The sequence below is a fragment of the Bufo bufo genome, chromosome 8 (assembly GCF_905171765.1).
Source record: "Bufo bufo chromosome 8, aBufBuf1.1, whole genome shotgun sequence".
Classification (NCBI taxonomy): domain Eukaryota; kingdom Metazoa; phylum Chordata; class Amphibia; order Anura; family Bufonidae; genus Bufo; species Bufo bufo.
This window is the reverse complement of record NC_053396.1, coordinates 17,906,584-17,930,673: the sequence shown is the minus strand read 5'-3', so window position 1 is coordinate 17,930,673 and position 24,090 is coordinate 17,906,584. Positions and strand designations below refer to the sequence as shown.

At 45.4% G+C, this 24,090-nt stretch overlaps 1 protein-coding gene across 3 annotated transcripts in view; it reads left to right on the top strand.

Moving 5' to 3' along the window:
* Window positions 1-24,090, top strand: part of SNAPC4 (small nuclear RNA activating complex polypeptide 4) — a 58,702-nt gene that overhangs the window by 22,388 nt on the left and 12,224 nt on the right. For all 3 annotated transcript variants that reach the window (XM_040404845.1, XM_040404847.1, XM_040404846.1), the window contains 12 exons: window positions 1,416-1,580; window positions 1,886-2,033; window positions 4,159-4,265; window positions 8,752-8,846; window positions 9,600-9,694; window positions 9,778-9,866; window positions 12,555-13,097; window positions 14,484-14,576; window positions 14,872-15,064; window positions 15,969-16,039; window positions 21,476-21,586; window positions 22,817-22,844. In XM_040404845.1, coding sequence (XP_040260779.1) covers window positions 1,416-1,580; window positions 1,886-2,033; window positions 4,159-4,265; window positions 8,752-8,846; window positions 9,600-9,694; window positions 9,778-9,866; window positions 12,555-13,097; window positions 14,484-14,576; window positions 14,872-15,064; window positions 15,969-16,039; window positions 21,476-21,586; window positions 22,817-22,844 — 1,738 coding nt within the window. The remainder of the gene's footprint in view (window positions 1-1,415; window positions 1,581-1,885; window positions 2,034-4,158; window positions 4,266-8,751; window positions 8,847-9,599; window positions 9,695-9,777; window positions 9,867-12,554; window positions 13,098-14,483; window positions 14,577-14,871; window positions 15,065-15,968; window positions 16,040-21,475; window positions 21,587-22,816; window positions 22,845-24,090) is intronic.

The following is a 24,090-nucleotide window of genomic DNA, read 5'->3' as shown; positions in this document are numbered from 1 at the left end:
ATGCCCAAAGCATATGAAACAAGCCTGCTGCTGTACACTTTGGGCACCCCGGGCTATCCCTGTATCCTATTTTAAATAAAAATAGAGGGGTCTTATACACTCTATGTAATAAGTATAAATGAGATAACCGCGGAGCTTCACACAGGGACAGACTCGGAGTAAGGGCCAATACCAATATCTGAGATGCTACCCACATCTTGTTCCCAACCTCACCTGACTTTAAGGTGATCTGCTTTAAGAAATTCCACAAGTAGGGCTTGATAAACAATGGAAATGGCTCCTTTCACCGAGCACGCTCGCACCACCAGAACTAAATAGTATCTCTGCTAAATGTGATTGAGCATCAACAGCGTGTCTTAGCTGTAGATCCTTATAGAACTGGGTAGCTGGCAAGGTGAATTCGGAGCATAATTGTTGGAATTGTTTGAACACTCCTTGCGGATAAAGATGGGCTTGATTCCAAATCCCCTTCTTTATCAAACTTTTTATTAATATTAAGCCAAAAAGGGTAGAGCAGTAGTGTAGATACAGAATAAAAGTGCAAAAAGCTTAATCAGCAATATGCAATAAATCACATTATAAATGAATGTTATTTGTAGAGAAGACATATTAACTGTACATTGCAATTTGCAAAGTTCTGCAGATTTCTAATATCCTTTGTGTAAGAGCTCGATGTTTTCAAGATCTCTGCTTGCAGTCGGTGAGTAGATATTCTAATTTACATCCGGAGGCTGAAAACGGATTGTGTGTGAGGCTTGCTAGTGTATCAGGAGCCTCTCTTGCAATCGGCTGTGCACTGCTCACCAAGTCCACACAAGTGTATTCAGTGTGAGAAATACGCTCCATGTGTCAGAGAGATTTCCTGTCCTGAATGCTGCTCTTATGACACGGTGCCAAGGCATTATAATGATTTATAATGCTCTGTCTTGCTGCCCAACCTCTATTCTAATGAATAGTACACATAATGTCGTCAGTACAATCCATTAGGCCCCTTTCACATGAGCGAGTTTTCCGAGCGGGTGCAGTGCGTAACGTGAACGCCCAGCACCCGCACTGAATCCTGACCCATTCATTTCAATGGGTCTGTTTACCTGAGTGTTTTTATTTTTTTTTCACGCATCAGTTCTGCGTTCCGTCACGCTCGTGTGAAAGGGGCCTTAGAGTTGAGGTTGGGCAGGAACACACAGCATTAAAATACTGTGGGTCCATGTCGTAGGAGCAGGCTTCAGGGCAGGAAATGCCTCTGACACACAAAGCGTATTTACATGTGCTTGTATGAAATTGGCCTTTGTTAGACATGACCAGGACAGGTCCACATTCACTGACAGCAAAGAGATCTTGCAAACTGTGAGCAGTTAAAATGCAGTGGAAAAGTGGCTTATAATACACATTTGACATGAAATCCCTGTTCTCAGTTTGAAGGCATTCACAATGCGGATAGGATTAGTAAGATTTGGAAGAACCATCTGCACCCTCATGTCAACAAGGAGCCCTGGAAAGAAGATGAAATTAAAAAATTGCAAGAAGTTGCGAAAGAACACAACTGTGTCAACTGGGAACTAATAGCCGAGAAGCTGGGGGTGAGTGTTGTGACTTGGCATCTTGGTTACAAATGTTTAAAGGGGGCTCCAGAGTTAATTGTTGATGACCTGATTTTAGGACAGGTGATTAATATCTGATTGCTGGGGGTCTGACTCCCAGCACCCCCTGCCAATCAGACCGTCATTAGGATGAACGGTGGGTGTCCCAGAGGTTGAGGCCTCCGAAATCAGACTGATAGGCAATCATTACTTAAGTCCCAGAGTACCCCTTTAAATGCCTCAATAATAGTAGATTCTGTTTGCATAGACCACAAGTTTTTCACTTCTATGTTTCACTCGTGCAGACACAGAGAACGGCCTTCCAGTGCCTCCAGCAATTCCAGCTCAGCAACAAAGATTTTAGGAGGAAAGAGTTCACCAAGGAAGAAGATGAGATGCTGATCTATTTTGTCCAGCGAATGAGGGTGGGGATGCACATACCTTACCGCAAGAGTGAGTATAGCACCTATACATACATATACAGTGAGGAACAGACATTTTTGAACACCCTGCGATTTTGCAAGTTCTCCCACTTAGAAATCATGGAGGGGTCTGACATTCACATTGTAGGTGCATTCCCGCTCTGAGAGACAGAATAAAAAAAAAACCAGGAAATCACATTGTATGATTTCTAAAGAATGTATTTGTCTTGCTCTGCTGCACATAAGTATTTGAACACCTGAGAAAATCCGTGTTAATATTTGGTGCAGACGCCTTTGTTTGCAATTACAGAGGTCAAACGTTTCCTGTAGTTCTTGACCAGGTTGGCACACACTGCAGCAGGGATTTTGTCCCACTCCTCCACACAGATCTCCTCTAGATCTGTCAGGTTTCGGGGCTGTCGCTGAGTATCACAGAGTTTCAGCTCCCTCCAAAGATGTTCTATTGGATTTAGGTCTGGAGACTGGCTAGGCCACTCCAGAACCTTGATATGCTTCTTACGGAGCCGCTCCTTGGTTATCCTGGCTGTGTGCTTCGGGTTGTTGTCATGTTGGAAGACCCAGCCACGACCCATCTTCAATGCTCTGACTGAGGGAAGGAGGTTGTTGCTCAAAATCTCACAACACAATAAATAGCCCCATTCATCCTCTCCTTAATACAGTGCCGTCGTCCTGTCCCCTTCGCAGAAAAGCACCCCCAAAGCATGATGTTACCCCTCCCCCATGCTTCACAGTAGGGATGGTGTTCTTGGGATGCAACTCATCCTTTTTCCTCCAAACACGACGAGTGAAGTTTAGACCAAAAAGTTTGACTTAGGTCTCATCTGACCACATGACTTTCTCCCATACCTCGTCTGGATCATCCAGATGGTCATTGGCAAACTTCAGACGGGCCTGGACATGTGATGACTTGAGCAGGGGAACCTTCCGTGCAATGCATGATCTGAAACCATGACGGTGTAGTGTTCTACCGACAGTGACCTCTGAAACTGTGGTCCCAGCTCTCTTCATGTCATTGACCAGCTCCTCCCTTGTAGTTCTGGGCTGAGTCCTCACCTTTCTTATCAGTGATACCCCATGAGGTGAGATCTTGCATGGAGCCCCAGTCCGAGGGAGACTGACAGTCGTCTTTAGCCTCTTCCATTTTCTAACAATTGCTCCAACAGTTGATCTATTTTCACTAAGCTGCTCGGCAATTGCCCCGTAGCCCTTTCCAGCCTTGTGGAGGTCCACCATTTTGTCTCTGGTGTCTTTTGACAGCTCTTTGGTCTTGCCCATGGTAGTAGTTGGTGTCTGACTGACTGTGGGGTGGACAGTGGTCTTTAAAGAGCTCAGACAGGTGCTGCTAAGTTAGATTAATGAGTGGAGTAGAGGTGGACTTTTTAAAGGCACAGTAACAGGTCTTTGAGAGCCAGAATTCTTGCTGTTTCTCAGGTGTTCAAATACTTATGTTCAGCAGTGCAAGACAAATACATTATTTAAAAATCATACAATGTGATTTCCTGAATTTTTTTTTATTTATTCTGTCTCTCTGAGCGGGAATGCACCTACAATGTGAATTTCAGACCCCGCCATGATTTCTAAGTGGGAGAATTTGCAAAATCGCAGGGTGTTCAAATACTTCTGTTCCTCACTGTACATGTTTAAAATTTAGCAAAAATGTCAAATTTGATACATCTGATCTATCCTAATAGGAAGTTGGTAGGTATGGCATATACATGATCATCCTCTAAATCTAACCCGCAGGGTACTTGTAAAGTGTCTTTTCCATTCCAAGGAGATACATAGGCTGGAGATACACATTAAATTAATGTCAGCCAAACCTGCCGAACATGTTCATGGGGCGTAACGACTATTCCCTGGTGGCAGATGTTGGGAGAGAGGAATCTGTCTGTTGAATGTCAACTTTTATGCCCCTTCTGAGACCGCGCTCTTTATAATCTATAAGCTGACAAACTTGCTTTCTCCAGATAAAGTAGAAAAGCAGCACTGCAGTATAAACTGCTGGCCCAGCAAGTGCCGAAATATTCCATGGACTGCCATTGCCAGTTACATCTACCAGTAACAATACATTATTGGCACGTGAATTAGACCTCTATTAGACCGTAATATTAATTACGTGTATCTATATTTTTCAGTTTCCTATTTCATGGAAGGCAGAGACTCAATGCAGCTGCTTAATCGATGGTCGAAATGTCTTGATCCGTGTCTGAAGAAGGGACTCTGGAGCAAAGAAGAAGATGCGGTGAGGGTCAAAACACTGGCAGACATCAGCTAGAGCGTATTCACATCTTGTAATGTTCTGATTGACGACCGGCGGCAGTTCTCTGCACAGCCAGGAACACTTAGGCCTCATGCACACAACAGTATTTTTTCACGGTCTGCAAAACGGGGTTCCGTTGGTCCGTGATCTGTGACCGTTTTTTCCGTCCGTGGGTCTTCCTTGATTTTTGGAGGATCCACGGACATGAAAAAAAAGTCGTTTTGGTGTGGACGGATCCGTTTGACGTTGACACAATATGGTGCAATTGCAAACGGATCCGTCCCCCATTGACTTTCAATGTAAAGTCAGGAGTTAATATACCATAGGATCGGAGTTTTCTCCAATCCGATGGTATATTTTAACCTGAAGCGTCCCCATCACCATAGGAACGCCTCTATGTTAGAATATACCATCTGATTTGAGTTACATCGTGAAAACTCATATCCGACAGTATATTCTAACACACAGGCGTTCCCATGGTGATGGGGACGCTTCAAGTTAGAATATACTACGAACTGTGTACATGACTGCCCCCTGCTGCCTGGCAGCACCCGATCTCTTACAGGGGGCTGTGATCAGCACAATTAACCCCTCAGGTGCCGCACCTGAAGGGGTTAATTGTGCGTATCATAGCCCCCTGTAAGAGATCAGGGGCTGCCAGGCAGCAGGGGGCAGACCCCCCTCCCTCCCTAGTTTGAATATCATTGGTGGCCAGTGTGTGGTCCCCCCCCCGGCCCCCCCCTCCCTCTATTGTATTATCATTGGTGGCCAGTGTGCGGCCCCCCCTCCCTCCCTCTATTGTATTATCATTGGTGGCCAGTGTGCGCCCCCCCGGCCCCCCCTCTATTGTATTAATATCATTGGTGGCCAGTGTGCGGCCTACCCTCTCCCCCGGTCTGTGCGGCGCATTGCTTAATGATCTGTCACTTACCAGTAGGAGATGCTCCCGGCCGGTCACAGACAGCGCAGCAGGTAAGTATGATGCTTCTAATATTGCTAAGTAACCATGGCAACCAGGACTGCAGTAGCGTCCTGGTTGCCATGGTTACCGATCGCAGCCCCAGCGATTAAACTGTGACTCCGATCGGAACTCTCCGCTGCCACCAATGATCGGGGGGAGAGGGGAGGCAGCACACTGGCCACCAATGATATTAATACAATAGAGGGGGGGCCGGGGGGGGCGCACACTAGCCACCAATGATAATACAATAGAGGGAGGGAGGGGGGGGGGGGGCACACACTGGCTACCAATGATAATACAATTGAGGGAGGGAGGGGGGGGCCGCACACTAGCCACCAATGATAATACAATAGAGGGAGGGAGGGGGGGCCCGCACACTGGCTACCAATGATAATACAATAAAGGGAGGGGGGGGGGAGCACTGGCCACCAATGATATTAATACAATAGAGGGAGGGGATATTTATGTCAACTTCAGAGTGCCGATGTTTTTAAGTCCTTTGAACAGTTGAGAAATGAATTTGATCTCCCGCACACGACCTTCTATAAATTTTTACAACTTCGTCATGCCTTTCAGACACAGCTCCTCGAACGGTCTGATATCATCTACCTACAGGAACTTATATGTGAAATCACTGAAACAAGAGGGTTTAGCAGTCAAATCTAAATAGGAAAGGGAGGTCGGGCCGATCTCAGAAGAGCAGTGGAAATCGCTTTTGGCGCTCACTCCACAACTGTCAGTTTGCGAGGGGCAGTGTATGTCCCAGCTGTTTTTAATACACCGGGTGTATAGGACGCCAGAGTTTTTATGCCGGATAGGTGTTCGGGAAGATGCGGATTGTCCTAGATGTGGCAGGGGCCCTGCATCCTTGTTACACATGTTCTGGGATTGTGCGGAGCTCCGGAACTTTTGGTCCGCGGTTTTGGCCCTAATAAAAGACGCATATAATATTGCGATTCCGCCTGGTCCAAGAGCATGTGTGGTCGGGATATTAGACATCAAAAATCGCCATCATCGTTTGGGAGTACAGCATCTGCTATTTCAAGCTAGGAAACGAATAGCTAGATTTTGGCTTAGACCTCAATCTCCGACTAGGGGAGAAGTCCTCAATAGAATGTCAGATATATTACGCCTAGAGAAAAGTGTGTATGTTAAAAGAAACTGTTGGGAAGTTTGACAAAATATGGGATAACTGGGAGAAATGCAGGCTACAGTGTCCGGTTTAGCCTCTCCTCGTAGTCGGACTATGGGGTAGGTAGAGGCACAGTTCTTGTCTATGTGTGCTTTCTATCTCCTCTATCCTATTTTGCTCTGGATGTATGCTGTATGAAGGTGTGTAGTACTACGCAGGTCGGGTGTGAAGAGGTCTGCTACACAGACAGGAGGAGTACACCAATGGATATGCCTTTGACATGTTAATAAGATGTCCAATTTTGGAGTTCGGATCCGCTCCTTCGCTCGGGTAGGGGGGGGGGGGGGGGGGACTGGGCTTTAGTTGGGTAGGGAGGGCTGGTTTCCTGTTTATAAATTATTGGATGGGAAATGTGGTTCTGTACCAGGTATACTTTGTAACTAGAATACGTGATTTTATCAACCATGGTTGATGTTACTTGGGATACTCATGAAAGTAATTATTTGTCCGACCGTGTAATGCTATGGTATTTTTGTCATCAACTGTTGCATGTATGCTGTACAGACTATTTTCCTTTGTATTTTTGTGATTTTCGAAAAAATCAAATAAAAAATTATCTGATTTAAAAAAAAACTGGGGAGGGGGGTCTGCCCCCTGCTGCCTGGCAGCCCCTGATCTCTTACAGGGGGCTATGATACGCACAATTAACCCCTTCAGGTGCGGCACCTGAGGGGTTAATTGTGCGGATTACAGCCCCCTGTAAGAGATCGGGTGCTGCCAGGCAGCAGGGGGCAGTCATGTACACAGTTCGTAGTATATTCTAACTAGAAGCGTCCCCATCACTATAGGAACGCCTCTGTGTTAGAATATACTGTCGGATTTGAGTTTTCACTAAGTGAAAACTCAGCTCTGAAAAAGCTTTTATGCAGACGGATCTTCGGATCCGTCTGTATGAAAGTAGCCTACGGATCACGGACACGGATGCCAATCTTGTGTGCATCTGTGTTTTTTCACGGACCCATTGACTTGAATGGGTCTGTGAACCGTTGTCCGTCAAAAAAATAGGACAGGTCTTATTTTTTTGACGGACAGGATACACAGATCACGGAGGCGGATGACAAACGGTGCATTTTCCGAGTTTTCAACGGACCCATTGAAAGTCAATGGGTCCGCATGAAAATCACGGAAAACGGAACAACGGCCACGGGTGCACACAACGGTCGTGTGCATGAGGCCTTAGAAAGGGTTGCGCTGCAGCCCCTTCATTCTCAGGATTTGTGGGTCCTGGTGGTTGTACCCTCACTGATGAGGAAGCAATGGCCTATCCAAGTGGGTATACCATTACTTTAAAGGGGTTGTCTGAGTTATGTAAAAAAAAAAACTAAAGCACTGTAAATCTGATGGGCAGCAATAAATACATAAGCTAAGCAAGTTTTAGGCAAAAAAAATTACATTTGTTTATTTCCCTAGTTCTCTTCTGGCCCCTTTGTTGACATGCAGTTGCAGAGCTGTGGGGGCGTGTAACAACAGTCACTGAGGTTTTTAATCATGAATATTTGTGGGTGTCAACAAAGACTGCCCTTCCCCTCCTCCTGCACTGCAAAGGGAGTGAATAAAAGTGTTGCCCTGCCTGCAGTCTGACTGCTGGGATACTCAGCAGCATGTTGTATGTGTAGGACTACAAGTCCCAGCTGAACAGTGACGTTTCTGATACACACAGGATCTTCCCCGTACCTGTTCTTGTGCAGTGTTCTGCAGACACTTTTTCACAGCTTCAGAAGATTACAGAGGAGAGAACTCCTCTTGTCTCTGTCAGCTCTGTGTCTGCAGGGTGAGGAGGGAAGATCCTGTGCACAGCATAAATCTTCTTGGTACTTGGAGAAGAGGAAACCCTGCAGCTGCTCAGCACCTGAAGCAGAGCCTCCATCCCTGAATCTGTGCTGCTGATGGTAGAAGGGCAGTGCAGGGGGCATGGTCAGCAGATTGGCAGTGCAGGGGGTATGGCTTTTCGCTCCAACCAGCGCACCCTTTACAGTGACGTTCTGCGCACAGAGGCAGACTTGCTCTCTCCTGAAGCTCAGGCTTGTGCACCGACCGTTGTCCGAGCAGGGAAAGAAGCTGACATCTCAGCTAACTTAGGAGAACAGGGCCACTGTAGATGAAGGAAGCGAACTGAAAACCACTTACATTTGCTTAGTTAGAAACATGCAAAGAACAAAAATAAAATCACTTGAACAACCCTTTAAGGCTATAAAGTGCAGCATCATTTATTGATATCTAGCCAGATGTGAAGTTCCCTTGTGTTACTGACCAGAAGCTCTTATTATAAATAATTTTCTGTACAAATTTTAAACTTACTTTTTCTATATCTTTAGCTGTTATTAAAAGCTGTGGAGAAATATGGAGAAAAGGATTGGTACAAAATCCGATTGGAAGTTCCTGGAAGGAGTGATATCCAGTGTCGTGAAAGGTCATTCTTCTTTTTTTCTTTCCAAAATGAATTTTTCGATTCTTTTGTAGACACATATCACAAAGGGCGCAATGCGCCTTAGGGTCTATTCACACGTCCGTTGTTTCTTTCCTGATCTGTTCCGTTTTTTGCGGAACAGATCTGGACCAGATCTGTACCCATTCATTTTCAATGGGTCCTGAAAAAAATCGGACAGCTCAATGTCAGATTTTTTTTCAGGACCCATTGAAAATGAATGGGTACAGATCTGGTCCAGATCTGTTCCGCAAAAAACGGAACAGATCAGGAAAGAAACAACGGACGTGTGAATGGCCCCTAAGGGTCAGTTCACATCATCGTTTTATTTTCTGTTCTTCTGATCTGTCAGAGGAACAGAAAAAAAACAAGAACAGAATTCTGTAAATTACTATTTGTACTATGCTTGTGAGCCCACTGTAAGGGGCTGCTTTCACACGGACCCCCTATAGTAGTGGTGCTCATGGTGCAGCTAAGGCGGTGTTCTTAACTGAAGCCACCATTCTCTGCCGAATCTGTCGTACGGTCCCCGTTGTCTTATAATGGGTTCCAACATTGTGTCCGCACTCAGTGAATGTGGCAGAGCACCAGTACCTGGCACAGTTGTCTGGAGTAGTGCCTCAGTGCTTCATCCTGCTGGTTGTGGGGGTTCTGGTGGTAGGACCCCCACCAGTTCTTTATCACGTTTGTTATCAACTGCATTACTAAATAAAATAAACTGAACGGTTCTTCTCTCAGGTATTATAAGGGACTTCACAAGGACGTGAAAAAGGGCAAATGGACCCCGGAAGAAGAACAAAAGCTAGTGGAGTTGACTAAGAAGTATGGAGTAGGTGAGTCACTGATGCTAGTCATGATCCTGCCCTTGTATCTGTTAACGACTTGACTTACTTTAAATTTTTTCGTTACCTTACAGGTCATTGGGCTAAAGTTGGCAGAGAAATAACACATCGGACAGGATCCCAGTGCCTGAGCAAATGGAAGAATATGAACGGTTTTTTCAAGGTATTGCTTTCCATTGAATGTCTTTGTACACCTTCTGCCATACAAAGAAAAACAAAACAATAATAGTTTTTCCTGTAATTAATATTTATTTTATCACCTATTTATTACCTGTAAAGGAGTAAGGCCGGCCATGCACATTAGATGGGTCTCTTTCAGCCAAGAGCCATCCCTCCCGACTCTCGCATGCACATACACGTTCAGCTTGGCCGAGTGTGCATGTGCTCTCAGTGGGGAGAGGGAAAAGCGGTGGCGTAACAAACAACCATGGGGCCCCAGGCTACACTTGGAATGGGGCCCCATTTCACCATGTTTAGCAAAGCTTATGATTGTCCTCTCTAATGCACAGGGCTAAAGCACACAATGATGTCATAGAACAAGGATAATGCACATAGTCATGTAATGATAGTGGAATAGTGTGTGTGTAGTGAAGCCACGTTAGTGTCACAGCATTGACATAATGCACAAAGTGGTGTCACATGCAAGTATAATGCACATATGATGTCACAGTACACAAATAATGTGGTGATGTCACAGCACAAAAAATGCAAAAAGTTATGTCAAGCAGAAGGGAAAAAGCAAACAGCAGAAGTAATCATGATGTTTCATAGTAAAACTTAGAATGGGGTTGTATTACATTTTTCAAGGCACTTTATGTACATTTTACCACTAACTGCACCTTGTGTCTGGCTGCAGATGGGCCCCATGCCTGCAACCCTGGTAGTTACATCGTGGAGGGAACTAAGCTACTGCCAGACACCTCTGTTACCAGCCCATCGTCCTTAAAGGGGTTGTCCGGGTTCAGAGCTGAACCCGGACATATCCCCATTTTCTCCCAGACAGCCACCTCCTTTGCCCTGCGCTAAAAGGCATTTTTAGGAGTTCCGGTGACGTACCGGGGCTCTCCATGGGGCTTCCAGGAAGCCTGGTGACGTCACCGGCACTGATGAGGTCACCGACACTGATGAGCGCTAAAGCCCGCCCATCAGAGCCGGTGACATCACCAAACACACTGCCGGGCGGAAGCTTCCGCCCGGCAGTGCGTTATGATAAACAAAAGTGCGTTATGATAAACAAAAGAGCCTCCCTTGCCCTGCGATTTAGCGCAGGGCAAGGGAGCGCATCGGAGCATGTGGGGGGCTGCCTGGGTGAAAATAAGGGTATGTTAGGGTTTAGCTCTGAATCCGGACAGGCCCTTTAACCCCTTAGTGACCAGCCTGTTTTGGGCCTTACTGACCAAGCATTTTTCTTCCTTTTTTCATCATTGACTTCCAAGAGCTATAACTTTTATTTATTTTTCTGTCTATGTAGCTGTATGCTAGGTAGTTTTAGGTAGTTTTTAATGGTTTGGAGTACACATAACTTTCTGATTAACTTTTATTAACCTTCTGAGACGGAGATTGGAAAAATAGCAGAAATACTGCCATTGAGTTTTTACGTTATAAATTTTGCGCCGTTCATTATTCGACATAAATAACATGATAATCTTTATTCTCTTGGTCAGTATAATCACAGCGATGCCAAATACATATAGTTTTTTTTTACTTTTTACTAATTTTGTTCAATAAAACCCCTTTTTGCACCGCTGTATCCCAAGACCCATAACTTTTTTTATTTTTCTTTCTGTGGAATTGTGTGAGGGCTTGATTTTTGCTGAACGACTTGTAGTTTACATTTGTATCATTTTGGGATAAATAACACTTTTTCTGTGTCGACTAAGAATAAGTTAGCAATTCTGGCATTTTTATATATTTTTTTTTCTTTAATGGCGTTCACTGTAGGGGCTTATTTACATGATATTTGTGTAATGCAGGTCCTTATGGATACGGTGATGCCAAACATTTGGGGGAGATTTTATTTTTGTTATTTTTTTCATTGAAAAGCATATTATTATTTATTTATTTTTTATTTTTTTTATTTTACTTTTTTTAACCACTTAATAGTCCCACAAGGGGACTATAACAGGCAATATTTTGATTGCTTTTCAAATACAATGCACTATCCCGATACACACCTCGGCACTCCAATCGCATTTGCGGGGTGCCGATGGGAGACAGAGGGAGTCCGGTCCCTCTGTCACTGCTTACATGCAGCAGATGCCAATGCTATATGCAAGGGGTTTAACGGCCCGGACCGGCAGGATAGACACTTCTGCCGTTCCGGGCTGTTAATGCAGGAGACCGGGTTGCTGTGAAAAGGCAGTGGCCCACCTAAGGTCCCTTAGTGACCTCCGTAAAAAGGTGTATGGGTGGTCACTATGGGGTTAAAGGGGTATTCCGGTTGTTAAAATGTATCCACTATCCACAGTGATTGGTGGGGGTCCTACAGTTGAGACCCCCACTGATCACAAGTATAGAAGCCCTATACCCCCTGCAGCCCCTCTGAAAATAACGGCGCAAACGGTCGCACATACGTGTGGCCGCTCTGTTAATTTTTATAGGAGTTCTGGTGATTCCGAGTACAGCGCTCGACTGTCTGCGGAGCTCCTATAGAAATGAATAGAGTGGTTGCACGCCTGCAGAGGTATGGCATCTCCTAGCCATTGCTGGTTTCAGGTTGCACTGTTTACAGCCATTTTACCAACGGCACAGTTTTTAATTAAATGTGTTTGTTCACATGCGGGTTAGACGTAATGGTTCAGATCGACACCCTTGTCCTTTTATCCTATTAAGTCTCTCTCTGGCTTTTCAGGGGAAAACTAGAAAACGAAAAATGCCACAAAAAAGGTCGCAAAATACAGCACCGCAGAAAAGGCCACGAAAGGCAGCACCACGAAAGAGACCACAAAACAAGGCGCCTAAGAAGATAAAAGAAGAGGAACTGAGTGAAGAAGACGTCAGTGATATTAGCAGCGAAAGTAGCAGCAGCAGCTTCATCATCAGTAGTAGCAGCACCAGTAGTATTCATAGCAGCAGCAGCAGTAGTAATAATAGTAGCAGCAGTAGTAGTAGTAGTAGCAGCGAAGATGAGGATGACAATGAGGAGAGAAGAGCGACTAGGCAATTTCTAGACTCTGTGCCTGAGTTAGATTTATGGATCCCCAGGAAAAAGAGCCCAGACTTGGCCTCCATAAAGAAGACTATGACTTCTTCAACTTCTAGCAGTTGTAGAGTACCACGTACTAGACTTCGGGGAAGACAAGACAATTACCAGTTCAACACTATACTGAAAGGTATTGCTTACCCACCGTCTACAGACACAGTAACGGAAAATCCCGGGGACATCCTCTTACAGGTACGTTTTATGAAAAAGGCAAAATGCATGTATATTGGTTAAAGGGGTTTTCCCAAGACTTTTCTATTGATGACCTATCATCAGTGTCTGATTAATGGGGGACTCTCTCAAGGGAGTTTGACTTTTTTAATCCCACCTGAAAATATCAGGGCATTGCCTTATGTCCTGATTGGGTCATAGATCCAGCTCTGAGGTGGCTGATGACTGGATTCCCTTAGGCTCAATCTTAGTTGTCATTTCTGGTTTTCTGTTCCATCAAGCAACAAATCAAAAATGATGGACACCAGTGGCACCTGACAGAGCCCATTGACTTGTAATAGGGTCTTTTAGATATTTTTTTCCTGGAAAAGATAGGGTAGCAAATATGCCAAAATCTACGAAGGAGCCTCTGCAAATGTGAACATAGCCTTAGCCTTGAGTAACAGTTACCAAAGCCGTGAACAAATGAGCGAGTTCCCATCGACCAGCGCCCAACATGGAACCCGGCCGACAACCATACGATACAAAGAGAAGGTGGTGATGGTAGAAAGACACATCATAGGCCTGTTCCAGTATTTGGTCAGCATTTTGCATCAGCATTTGATTAGTATTTGTAAGCCAAAAGCATAAGTGGAACCTACAGAGAAGAGGTATAACAAAAATATTTGTGCCTCTTTTGTGTCTTGGACCCACTCCTGGTTTTGGCTTACAAATACTGATGCAAAAATACTGACTGTGTGAATGAGGGCTCACCCTGGTGACGTCTTCAATGTTTTCTAGTCTCCTGGACCTTCCTAGCCCCACCTAATGGTTTTCAGTGCGTGCAGTACTCGTGTACAGTTACTTCATACTTCAGAAATGCGGCCACGCTACAAGCACCACTAAACAACTACATTACAAGGAATTAAAGGAGAAGGAACCACTAAAATACCTTACTATACATAGCTGGAGTAGAAATCGGGTATAGAGACATCCCCTTGTAGGACCTGACACATCCATCCTTTACATTCATTTGACATCAGAGGGCACTGTGTAATACCACATTTCCCCTGTGGTGGCGCTGCACAGATATTAAACACTTGCTGCCAGCCCGCTTCTGCCAACCCAGTGATCGGCTTAACTTTGAGGGCACCTTCTAACAAAATGAGATTATCCAAAGCAGAGAACACCTCTAGAACCGTGGTTGCTAGAACGAAAGGGTATTTAAAAGGTTAGTAGGCGCATATTTGTTATTTTATTCTATTAGCAGGTAAAGGCGGAATACTCCTTCAAACTTGTCTGTTCTTCCCCAGTTTTAGTACATCATTTCCACATATCTGTTTTATCTGGTAGATTCTATCGACATATCCGTGTGTCACATGGAGAAGAATTAGCACGTGTTAAAGGGCTGTGTTCCTTTCTCCGCAGGCTAAGAACAGTGGCCATGATATAGTGCAGCTCAGTGAATATGACGTCCGTAGGATTCTCCGATGGAATACCATACTCTGCCAAGAAAAACAGGTGACGTATTCATGCTTCCTGCAAAAGATGGATCTATAGGTCTTTCTTATATATATCACAGCATGACCATATCCCTAATGTAATATTTAAAGAGGCTTCAAAGAAAGAGGCTTTAAATCCATCAGCTATGACCCCCCTCCTAGTGGTGACTTTAGACAGACAAAATTATATAATTTATGATGACCACAGCATTATTATTGTGGTTTCCAATATGGCAAAGTTTCTTATACCACAATGCCAATTCAGAATTTTCTTTAAGTGTGTGACTATGGTTCATGTTCCCTCGTCATTTTAGGTCCTACAGCTCAGTCAAACCCAGAAGGAGCCTGAGGGTGACAACGCAGAGAAATTGGGTCCAAGGTTTGCATCGATGAGAAGGAAAACCCCTGTGGACAGAAGTCTGCTGGCTACGGTTACGCCCTGGGTGGGCAATGTCTTTCTTCCGTTACTGACTCTCTACAAGACTCCTTGGGATAAGCAAATTCTTGGTAAATGGCAACTAAGAGTCCAATGTACTGATGGTGCATAAGACCTCTTTCACACGGGCGTGTGTGCCCCGTGGCCGTGCTGCGGCCCGCAATGCGCGAGCACAGTCCATGGGGCAGCCGCAGCAGATCGCGGACCCATTCACTTGAATGGGTCCGCGATCCGGCCGTTCCGCAAAAAGATAGGACATGTTCTATCTTTTTGCAGAGCAGAAGTACGGGACGAAACCCCACGGAAGCACTCCGTAGTGGTTCCGTTCCGTGCTTCCGTTCCGTGCTTCCGTTCCGCACCATTCCGCATCTCCAGATTTGCAGACCCATTGAAGTGAATGGGTCCGCATCCGTGATGCGGAATGCCCACGGAACGACGCCCGTGTATTGAAGATCCGCAAATGCGGTCCGCACAACGGCAACGGGGTGCACACGCCCGTGTGAAAGAGACCTAAGACTGTATTATAGCCTAAAAAGTTACTGTGTGATCTGCCCAAGGAATTCCTAGGATCTATTCACACACTGCAGATGAAATCCATGGCAAATCATTACTCCAGATTACAAATCTCCAGAGTTTCCTAAAATCCACAGGGATTTTATCCTGCAGAGTGTGAATAGGATTTAAGGAAATTTCGTGAACGCTTTCTAGAACTGACGGAGGGGATTGGCACATTTCTACACATCACATTTGCATCATTGGTGAGAGGGGAGTCACCTGCCTCCAGACCTCTCTGATTGGGCATGTTGACATCCAGCATGCCACATCATTCTTTCCCCCAATATCTGCTGCCCGGGGAGCTGTCAGGAGCCTCCCTTATGTATGGCCAGCATTAAATTGACAATTGATCTCCATCTTTTTTTTTTGGTAGTTGTGGCTAATAAGAACCTTTTTTTTTTTTTTTTTCCTTTTTTTTAGCTGATGTGATGAGAACGAAGCTTTCTTCTGTGACTATAGCCAGCACCCCAATTTTCACTCTGCTTATCCAGGTAAGATTTGGTTTCACTATGTTGTAATTGTATTCGGTTAACTTTTCCAGTGTTTAGCAGCATCTTACGATTTTGTCCCAGGATTTCAGCAGAAATCTTATCTTAATCTCAGGTCAAGAGGCCTTTTACACGGGCCAATGATTGGAAATGAACATATGCTAATCATCAGCCCATGTGGATGCCCACCGATCAGCCAGAAAATGATCCAAAATTTCTGCGGCACATCTCCCTGACTAAACGGGATACGTACTGCTGACAACATGCAAACTGTATGGGGGACTAATGATTGTATGGTCATTTATTCCCCATACAGCTTGCATTGTCCAGTGTAGAAGGCCCTTTAAATGACGCACAGCATATGTGTCACGTATTCTCAGGCGTGGAAACATACACTGAAAATCCTGAAGAAGTTACAACACATTGCAAGTGAATGGAGTTTGGCAAAACCCCATTCACGTGCAGCAGGAAAAACGAAAAAAAAAAATCCTCGTCAGATCGTAGACGTGCTAAGGATTTCCATATCCACAGAGTGCCCTATGTGTTGGTCAGTTTTGCAGCAGATTTCACCCTTTGCAGTGCTAAGGACAAAATCAGCCGCCAAACCTCCATCTCTGAAACTAGGAATAAGTTGCATATCAGGGAGTCTACAAATAAATGAAGGAATGAGAACTGCAGACTAAAACTTAGTGCAACTTCAAAAAAAATAAAAAAAATAACCACTAACATGTAAAAATCTTTTTTTCGGGAGAGGGCTGGTCACTTACTGGCTAATGTCATCAAAGCACAATCTGGCCCCTCCTGTGTGACCTCTGTTACAAGGGGACCTGGTTACTGGGGATAATGGTATCTTGGGAGTGTTCCATGCTCATGTCAAGGATGTATATAGGTCTAAGCTGATGGTTCAATCGACAGACAGAGATGATTATTTATCAGCCATATCCATGTTTACTCTCTCTGTGGAGCTGCTTGATGAGGAACTTGAGATGGCGTTGAGGTCTTTCCCTAATGAGAAGGCGCCCGGTGGGAATGGCTTGCCAGGAGAATTTTATAAGAAACACCAAGAGATTTTACTGTCACATCTCCTTAATGTCTTCAATGACTCTCTTCGGACTGGCATTCTTCCAAGTTGGATGAGAGAGGCGATTGTGGTGGTGATCCCAAAACCTGGTAAGGATCCTACACAGGTGGATTCTTACCGGCCTGTTTCCCTGTTGACAGTGGACATTAAACTACTAGCCAAGGTCCTAGCTAATAGGTTATTGAGCGTCATTAATACTGTTATTCATGAAGATCAATCTGGCTTTATGCCCGGGGAAATCCACATCCTTAAATCTCAGACGCCTGTTCCTTAACCTTCAGTTGCGGGGAAGCGAGAGGGATGGGTGTAATGCCGTGCTCTCACTTGACGCGGCCAAGGCTTTTGATGGCGTCGAGTGGGAGTACCTTTGGGCATTTATGACCAAAATAGGGATTGGCCTGGTTTTCCCAAAGTGAGTGAAACTGCTTTATAATGAGCCCAGGGCTAGAGTCCGGGTCAATGGGGGCACGTCCCCGGCGTTGGCCTTAGAAAGAGGGACAGGACAAGGCTGACCGATGTCCCCTCGTCTGCTTGCCATTGCCATAGAGCCTCTGGCGTGCCTGCTCAGAACTACACCACTAATAAATGGCTTTAGAAGGGGAGGTATAGAGGCGAGAGTCTCGTTATACGCAGACGATATGCTGCTGTATGTAGGAGATCTGGCCTCATCAATAGACCCCATCATATCTCTGATGTCTAAATTTGGCAAGCAATCTGGATTGCTTATTAATTGGAGCAAGTCGGTGATACTGCCGTTGTCCCTGCTTTTACAGAGTCTTTGTCATACCAATCTCAAAGTTGTGTCATCCTTTAAATATTTGGGAGTTGAGGTATCCACTAACCCACATAGATACATACAAGACAATGTAGTGCCGCTACTGGCCAAGTTTAAGCCTAAGGCCGTGTGCACCCCGCATAACGGATGCGGACCCATTCACTTGAATGGGTCCGCAATTCCGGAGATGCGGAACAGAGTCACGGAACGGATCACCAGAAGAACTACGGAGTGCTTCCATGGTGTTTTTTTCCATGGTTCCGCACCGCAAAAAAATGTCAACTTGAATGGGTCCGGCCCGCTGCACGGATGTTGCCCGTGCATTGGGGACCGCAATTGTGGTCTCCAATGCACGGAACGGCCGCACAACGGCCGTGTGCATGAGACCTTAAGCTGCTTCCTGGCATAAGTTGCCGCTGTCTCTAGTAGGCAGGGGAAACCTGATCAAGATGGTGCTAATGCCGCAGCTCCTATATATACTTCATAACTCGCCAGTATGGATCCACATGCATTATTTTTACAAAACCCAACAAGTTTTTCGTTTTTTGTTGTGGAAGAGAAGTAGAATTAGATATGAAACCCTGCAAAGAAACAAAGAATCGGGTGGTCTAGAATCGGGTGGTCTAGCAATGCCCAACCCTTTATTATATTTTCTATCAGCTCAGCTGCAGCATTTTAACGGATGGAACACGGCTGGCGGAGCGGGAAGAAATGGCCGATTAGTTGAATGGGCATCGGGACGCTCCCCATCCCCTGGCGGCCTTGGAAGGGGGAGTGGATCCCAGATTAGGATCTGCCCCAACTTTGCTGCTAATGATGAAAGTGTGGGCTAAGGCTAAAGTGCTTCTTGGGATCTCAGGACCTCTAAATAGGTCTCCCATATGGAACAACCCTGCCTTACCAGAACTTTCCCAACTGATGGGATTCTCTCTATGGGAAATGAAAGGGATTTGGAACATTGCACAATTGTACTCCCAGGGCCTGGTGAGGCAATTTCTGCAATTGTGCTCGGAGTTCGATCTACCCTCCAGTCATTTCCAGTACTTACAGATAAGACAGGCATTAGATGCCCAATCCAAAACACCATCGCTGCCATATACATCTTATCAGGCGCTTGACTCTGTGGTGGCGGTAGGATCTGTAAGGGGAGCTATCTGGAGAATTGATCAATCGTTGCATGGGGAGTATCTGAAGGCCTTTGCTCTTACTGTAAGGGCACGATGTTGGGAGTATTACTGATACTCGCTGGTATTGACCCCGAGCCTATCCCTGAGTGAAGCTGCTAGACTGTCCCAGCTGTTTTTGATCCATACGGTGTATAAAACCCCGCTATTCCTGTTTAAGATTGGATCTAGAGGAGACTCCTGTTGTCCAGAGGCTGATCTGTTACATATGCTGCGGAGCTGCTGTGCATTAAGAGTATATTGGAGTCAGGTAATACAGCTAATCGATAAAGTGTATAATGCAGATTTCCCTCTTGATCCTAAAATGTGCCTACTCGGCATTTTTGAATCTGATCAACTACAGACGCCTATTATTATAGGAATAAATAGGATGTTGTACCAGGCACGTGAAACACTGGCAGCCAAGTGGACACAACCACTGCCTCCTGTTATAGCAGAGTACATAGCAAGACTGTTGTTATTAGACTGGAAAGGGGGGTCTATCTCAGGCGGAACTGCCTCTCGAAATTAGAGGCTATTTGGGGTCCCTGGATTGATAGATCTGGAATCTGTAGTCTGTGGTTGGCACTTACTATGGGACTCGTGCATCCATAATTGAGGGGGAGTATGATACTAGGGAACCTGGGGTTATGACATTGTGGTGTACACCTAAATCTAACTCAGGATATGTGCTGATGATTGGGCCTTGCTGCTACCCCGGGGGAGCCCCTCATTCTCCTTCTCTTCAGGGAGCAAACCCTGAATCTTTATTTCTACTCTTCTTCCTTGATCTCTGGCAGCCAACTGTTACTGTGATTGTCTCGTGGAAGGGGGGAGTTAGTTGTGGGCTTGCACTTGATTAATACTTATGGGTCAATTCTGATTGTCGTGTCAATACTATATCCTGCTGGGGTTGTTTTGGGTATCGAAGTATCGATACCCAATCGATACTTTTGTAGAGGTATCGATACGATACCGGAATTTGACATTTATCGATACTAGGCTGCGCTACTGCGCAGCCTAGTATCAGAGAACATGGAGCGCGCTGCTGTCAGCGCGCGCCATGTTCCCTCAGCAGCACAGGGGAGAAGGAGTCTCTCCTTCCCTCCCCCCCTGTGCCACTGCCACCAATGAGGAGAGGGAGGGGCAGGCGCACTGCGCCACCAATGGAAGTTAATGTTTAATACAAATACAGGTGCCGGCAGCAGAATCACATAGCCGGCACCCAGACAGGAAGCTGCGATCAGTGCCAATTAGCCCCACCGGTGCGGCACCTAAGGGGTTAACTGCCGCTGATCGCAGCTCCCTGGTTAATTATCATTGGTGGCGCAGTGCACCCCCCAGTATTAAAATCATTGGTGCCCTCTCCTCTCTTCATTGGTGGCAGTGGCAGCTTCTGATCGGAGCCCCAACAGTGTAATCCTGGGGCTCCGATCGGTTACCATGGCAGCCAGGACGCTACTGAAGCCCTGGCTGCCATGGTAAGCTCCCTGCTGCTGTGTGCACTATGCACAGAGAAGCAGGGAGAGTGTGAAGTCCTATTCACCCTGATAGAGATCTAAAATATCTAAACGATAAATAAATAAACATATCACATATCGCCACGTCTGAAAAGTCCAAACTATTAAAATATTTTTTAAAAATTAAATAAAAACTGCGCGATTCGCCATTTTTTGAATGCGGAATGCACGGAGCCTTTTTGGTGTTTTATTTTTTCCGCATGGTATCGAGTATCGCAATACTTTTTTATAGTATCGAAATTGAATAAAATTTTTGGTATCGAAACAACCCAATATCCTACTATGTCAGAACAGTTTTAGACACGCAATGTGCATTTTGTTTGTTTTTGGATAAAACTCAATAAAAAGATATCTGATTTAAAAAATAAATAAATCATTTTTTCATGTCTAAGGTGTCCATAGGCTCTGCTATTATAATTAGGGATGAGCGAATCGACTTCGGATGAAACATCCAAAGTCGATTCGCATAAAAACTTTGTTCCAATACTGTACGGAGCAGGAGCTCCGTACAATATTAGAATGTATTGGCTCCGATGAGCCGAAGGTATTGCTTTGCGAAGTTTCGTGAGACTTCGGGTAATGGCTTCATAAATTAATTTGTACTTTAAAAAACCATCTCCCGAACTCGGGTTCGGTTCCAAGTGGTACCTTCAAACCAAACCCGATTTCGGGAAATGTTTTTTTACAGTACAAATCAATTTCTGAAGTTATTATGTGAAGTCTCGCGAGACTTCGCAAAGCAATTACTTCTGCTCATCGGAGCCAATACATTCTAATACTGTACAGAGTAAGTTTTATGCGAATCGACTTTGGATGTTTCATCCGAAGCTGATTCGCTCATCCCTAATTATAATACTAATAGAGTTGTATTTTTTAACACTCGCCCCTTTTCTCTGTTAGTTCTTTCAGATCAATGCGGCAGGTTGTCTAGAAATGATCAGTCTAAGGAAAGCCCAACAAGTTGAGTTTCTAAAACGTATGAGACAGAAATCACAGCAGAAGACTCGAGCGGTAAGAAAATATTCCTTTATGCCGGGGAGCTGTGGGGGTGCAATAACCTATTGCAGCTACTTTGTAATAAAACTGCAGATGAATTGTATCCAATTCAGTAATGTAGAATCTATTAAAGGTGTTGTCCAAGATTTTGATACTGATGGCCTATTCTCAGCATAGGTCATCAGATCAGCGATGGTCCCACTCGCCAATCAGCTGTTTGAATAGACTGCAGCGCTTCCTAGGCCAGTGACGTCACTGTACATCGGTCACATGGTCTAGGCGCGGCTCTGTCCTATTCAAGTGAATGAGGCTGAGCTGCAATGCCAAGTTCAGCCGCTATACAATGGCCGGAATTGTGCTTGGTAAGCTGCAAGGAAGCCACAGGGCTCACTGGTGTGCTGTGGCCTCGCCATGTTTCGGACCTGCACCAATCTGATATAGATAACCTACCCTTAGGATAGTTCAATATTAAACACCTAGAAAAGTCCTTTAAAGAAACCAAAATTGAAGCTATAGACGTCTTCCTTCCTGTTCAAAACACAACATTTTAGGGTTTTACAGGAATACTTCCTTATAGATTAAAGCCATAAATTAGGATGACCGGATGTGGGACAATAAACCTTAATAGCAACCGCTCTTTGTAAGGGCTCATGCACACGACCGTTGGCTGTTTTGTGGTCTGTAAATTGCGTATCCGCGAAACACGGATACTGGCCGTGTGCATTCCGCAGTGGAATGGAATGGCCAGCCCCTAATAGAACAGGTCCATAAAACGGATATGTTCTTTTTTTTTTTTATGCGGGGCCGCGGAAGGGACATATGGATGTGGACACACGGGTGAGCTGTATGCATCTTTTGTGGCCCCATTGAAGTGAATGGATCGGCATCCGACCCACAAAAATGCGGATCAGATGCGAACCAAAAAATATACGTTTGTGTGCATGTGGCAGAAAAAATATAAAAGGGGATTGACCGGTGGTTAATAATGTTTCTTAACAAAGGTGCAACATGGTTAAAACAAAAGAAACAATATATGCCCCACTAATCCCCCGCTGTTCCTGTTCAGGCGCTTTCCAGGGGTCCTCAGTGGTCTCTCTACCTTTCTGGTCTCTCTCAATCTGCAGGAAATGACTCCCCGGCAGTCACTAGCCGCAGAGTGTTCCTTTACTGCGTGTCTACGAGTCTGTTTATCTACAGCGCCTCCTTCATGCGTATCTAATCTATTGTTTTTCTTTTTATATGTAGAATACGAGGCCTTCAAAAAGCATTTCCGGTATGTATAGCTCAACTGTTATATGTGCACATAATGTTAAAGGGAGTCTGTCATCACAGTTTCACCTTTTTAACCCTTCCCATAGCTTTCTAGCAGCATTACAGTTGATAAAAACGTTACCTTTATAAGCAATCGTGGACTTATAAAACTGGCAAGAATCATCTTAGTAGGATATGCAAATGAGGGCTCGCAAGTGCCCAGGGGCAGCGTCAACCTTGTAGGTGCCCAGGCAGCTCTGACTTATCGTCGCTTCCCCCCCCCCCCGCCCAGTCTTTCCCTCTGCCCGCCCATCCTTTCCCTCTGCCCGCCCATCTTCTTACTTCTTCTTTCGGCGAGTTAGCCAGCGCATGCGCACTGCGATGTCCATTCCTGGTACGGCATCAGTAATTAATGCGCATGTGCCGACTAACGGACTCAGCGCACAGGCGCGGGATCTAGGCGGGAGAAGAAGTAAGAAGATAGGCGGGCAGAGGGAAAGGATGGGCGGGCAGAGGGAAAGACTGGGCGGGGGGAAGCGACGATAAGTCAGAGCTGCCTGGGCACCTACGAGGTTGACGCTGCCCCTGGGCACTTGCGAGCCCTCATTTGCATATCCTACTAAGATGATTTTTGCCAGTTTTATAAGTCCACGATAGCTTATAAAGGTAACGTTTTTATCAACTGTAATGCTGCTGGGAAGGGTTAGAAAGGTGAAACTGTGATGACAGACTCCCTTTAAAGGGATTTTCTCATAAGTTTTCACCGATCGTTGAGGGGTCTGATACCTAGGACCCTCGCCAATCAGCTGCTTGAGAAGGCAGTAGCGCAGACAGTAGCCCCACAGCTTTCCCAAGGCCATGTGACGCCACGTTCATCGGTCACGTGGCCTAGACGCAGCTCAGCCCCATTGAAGTGAAGGAGGCTGAGCTCCGATGTTGAGCACAGTCAATATACAATGTACGGCGCTGTGGTTGGTGAGCAGAGAGAAGGCCATGGAGCTACTGCGAGCGCCGGTGCCTTCTCAAAGAGCTGATGGGTGGGGATCCTGGGTGACAGACCCCCACCCAGATACTGATGGTCTATCTAGAGGATGGGTCATTATTAAAAAAAACTCTCCGAAAACCCCTTTTAGAATAAAAATGAAAGGGAGATTATTATTATGGGCTTGTCCAACAGGATTTTATAGTATACCAAGCACAGCGCTCTACATTGTATAGTGGCAGTGCTCGGTATTGCAGCTCAGTCCCATTCACTTTAAATGGGGCTG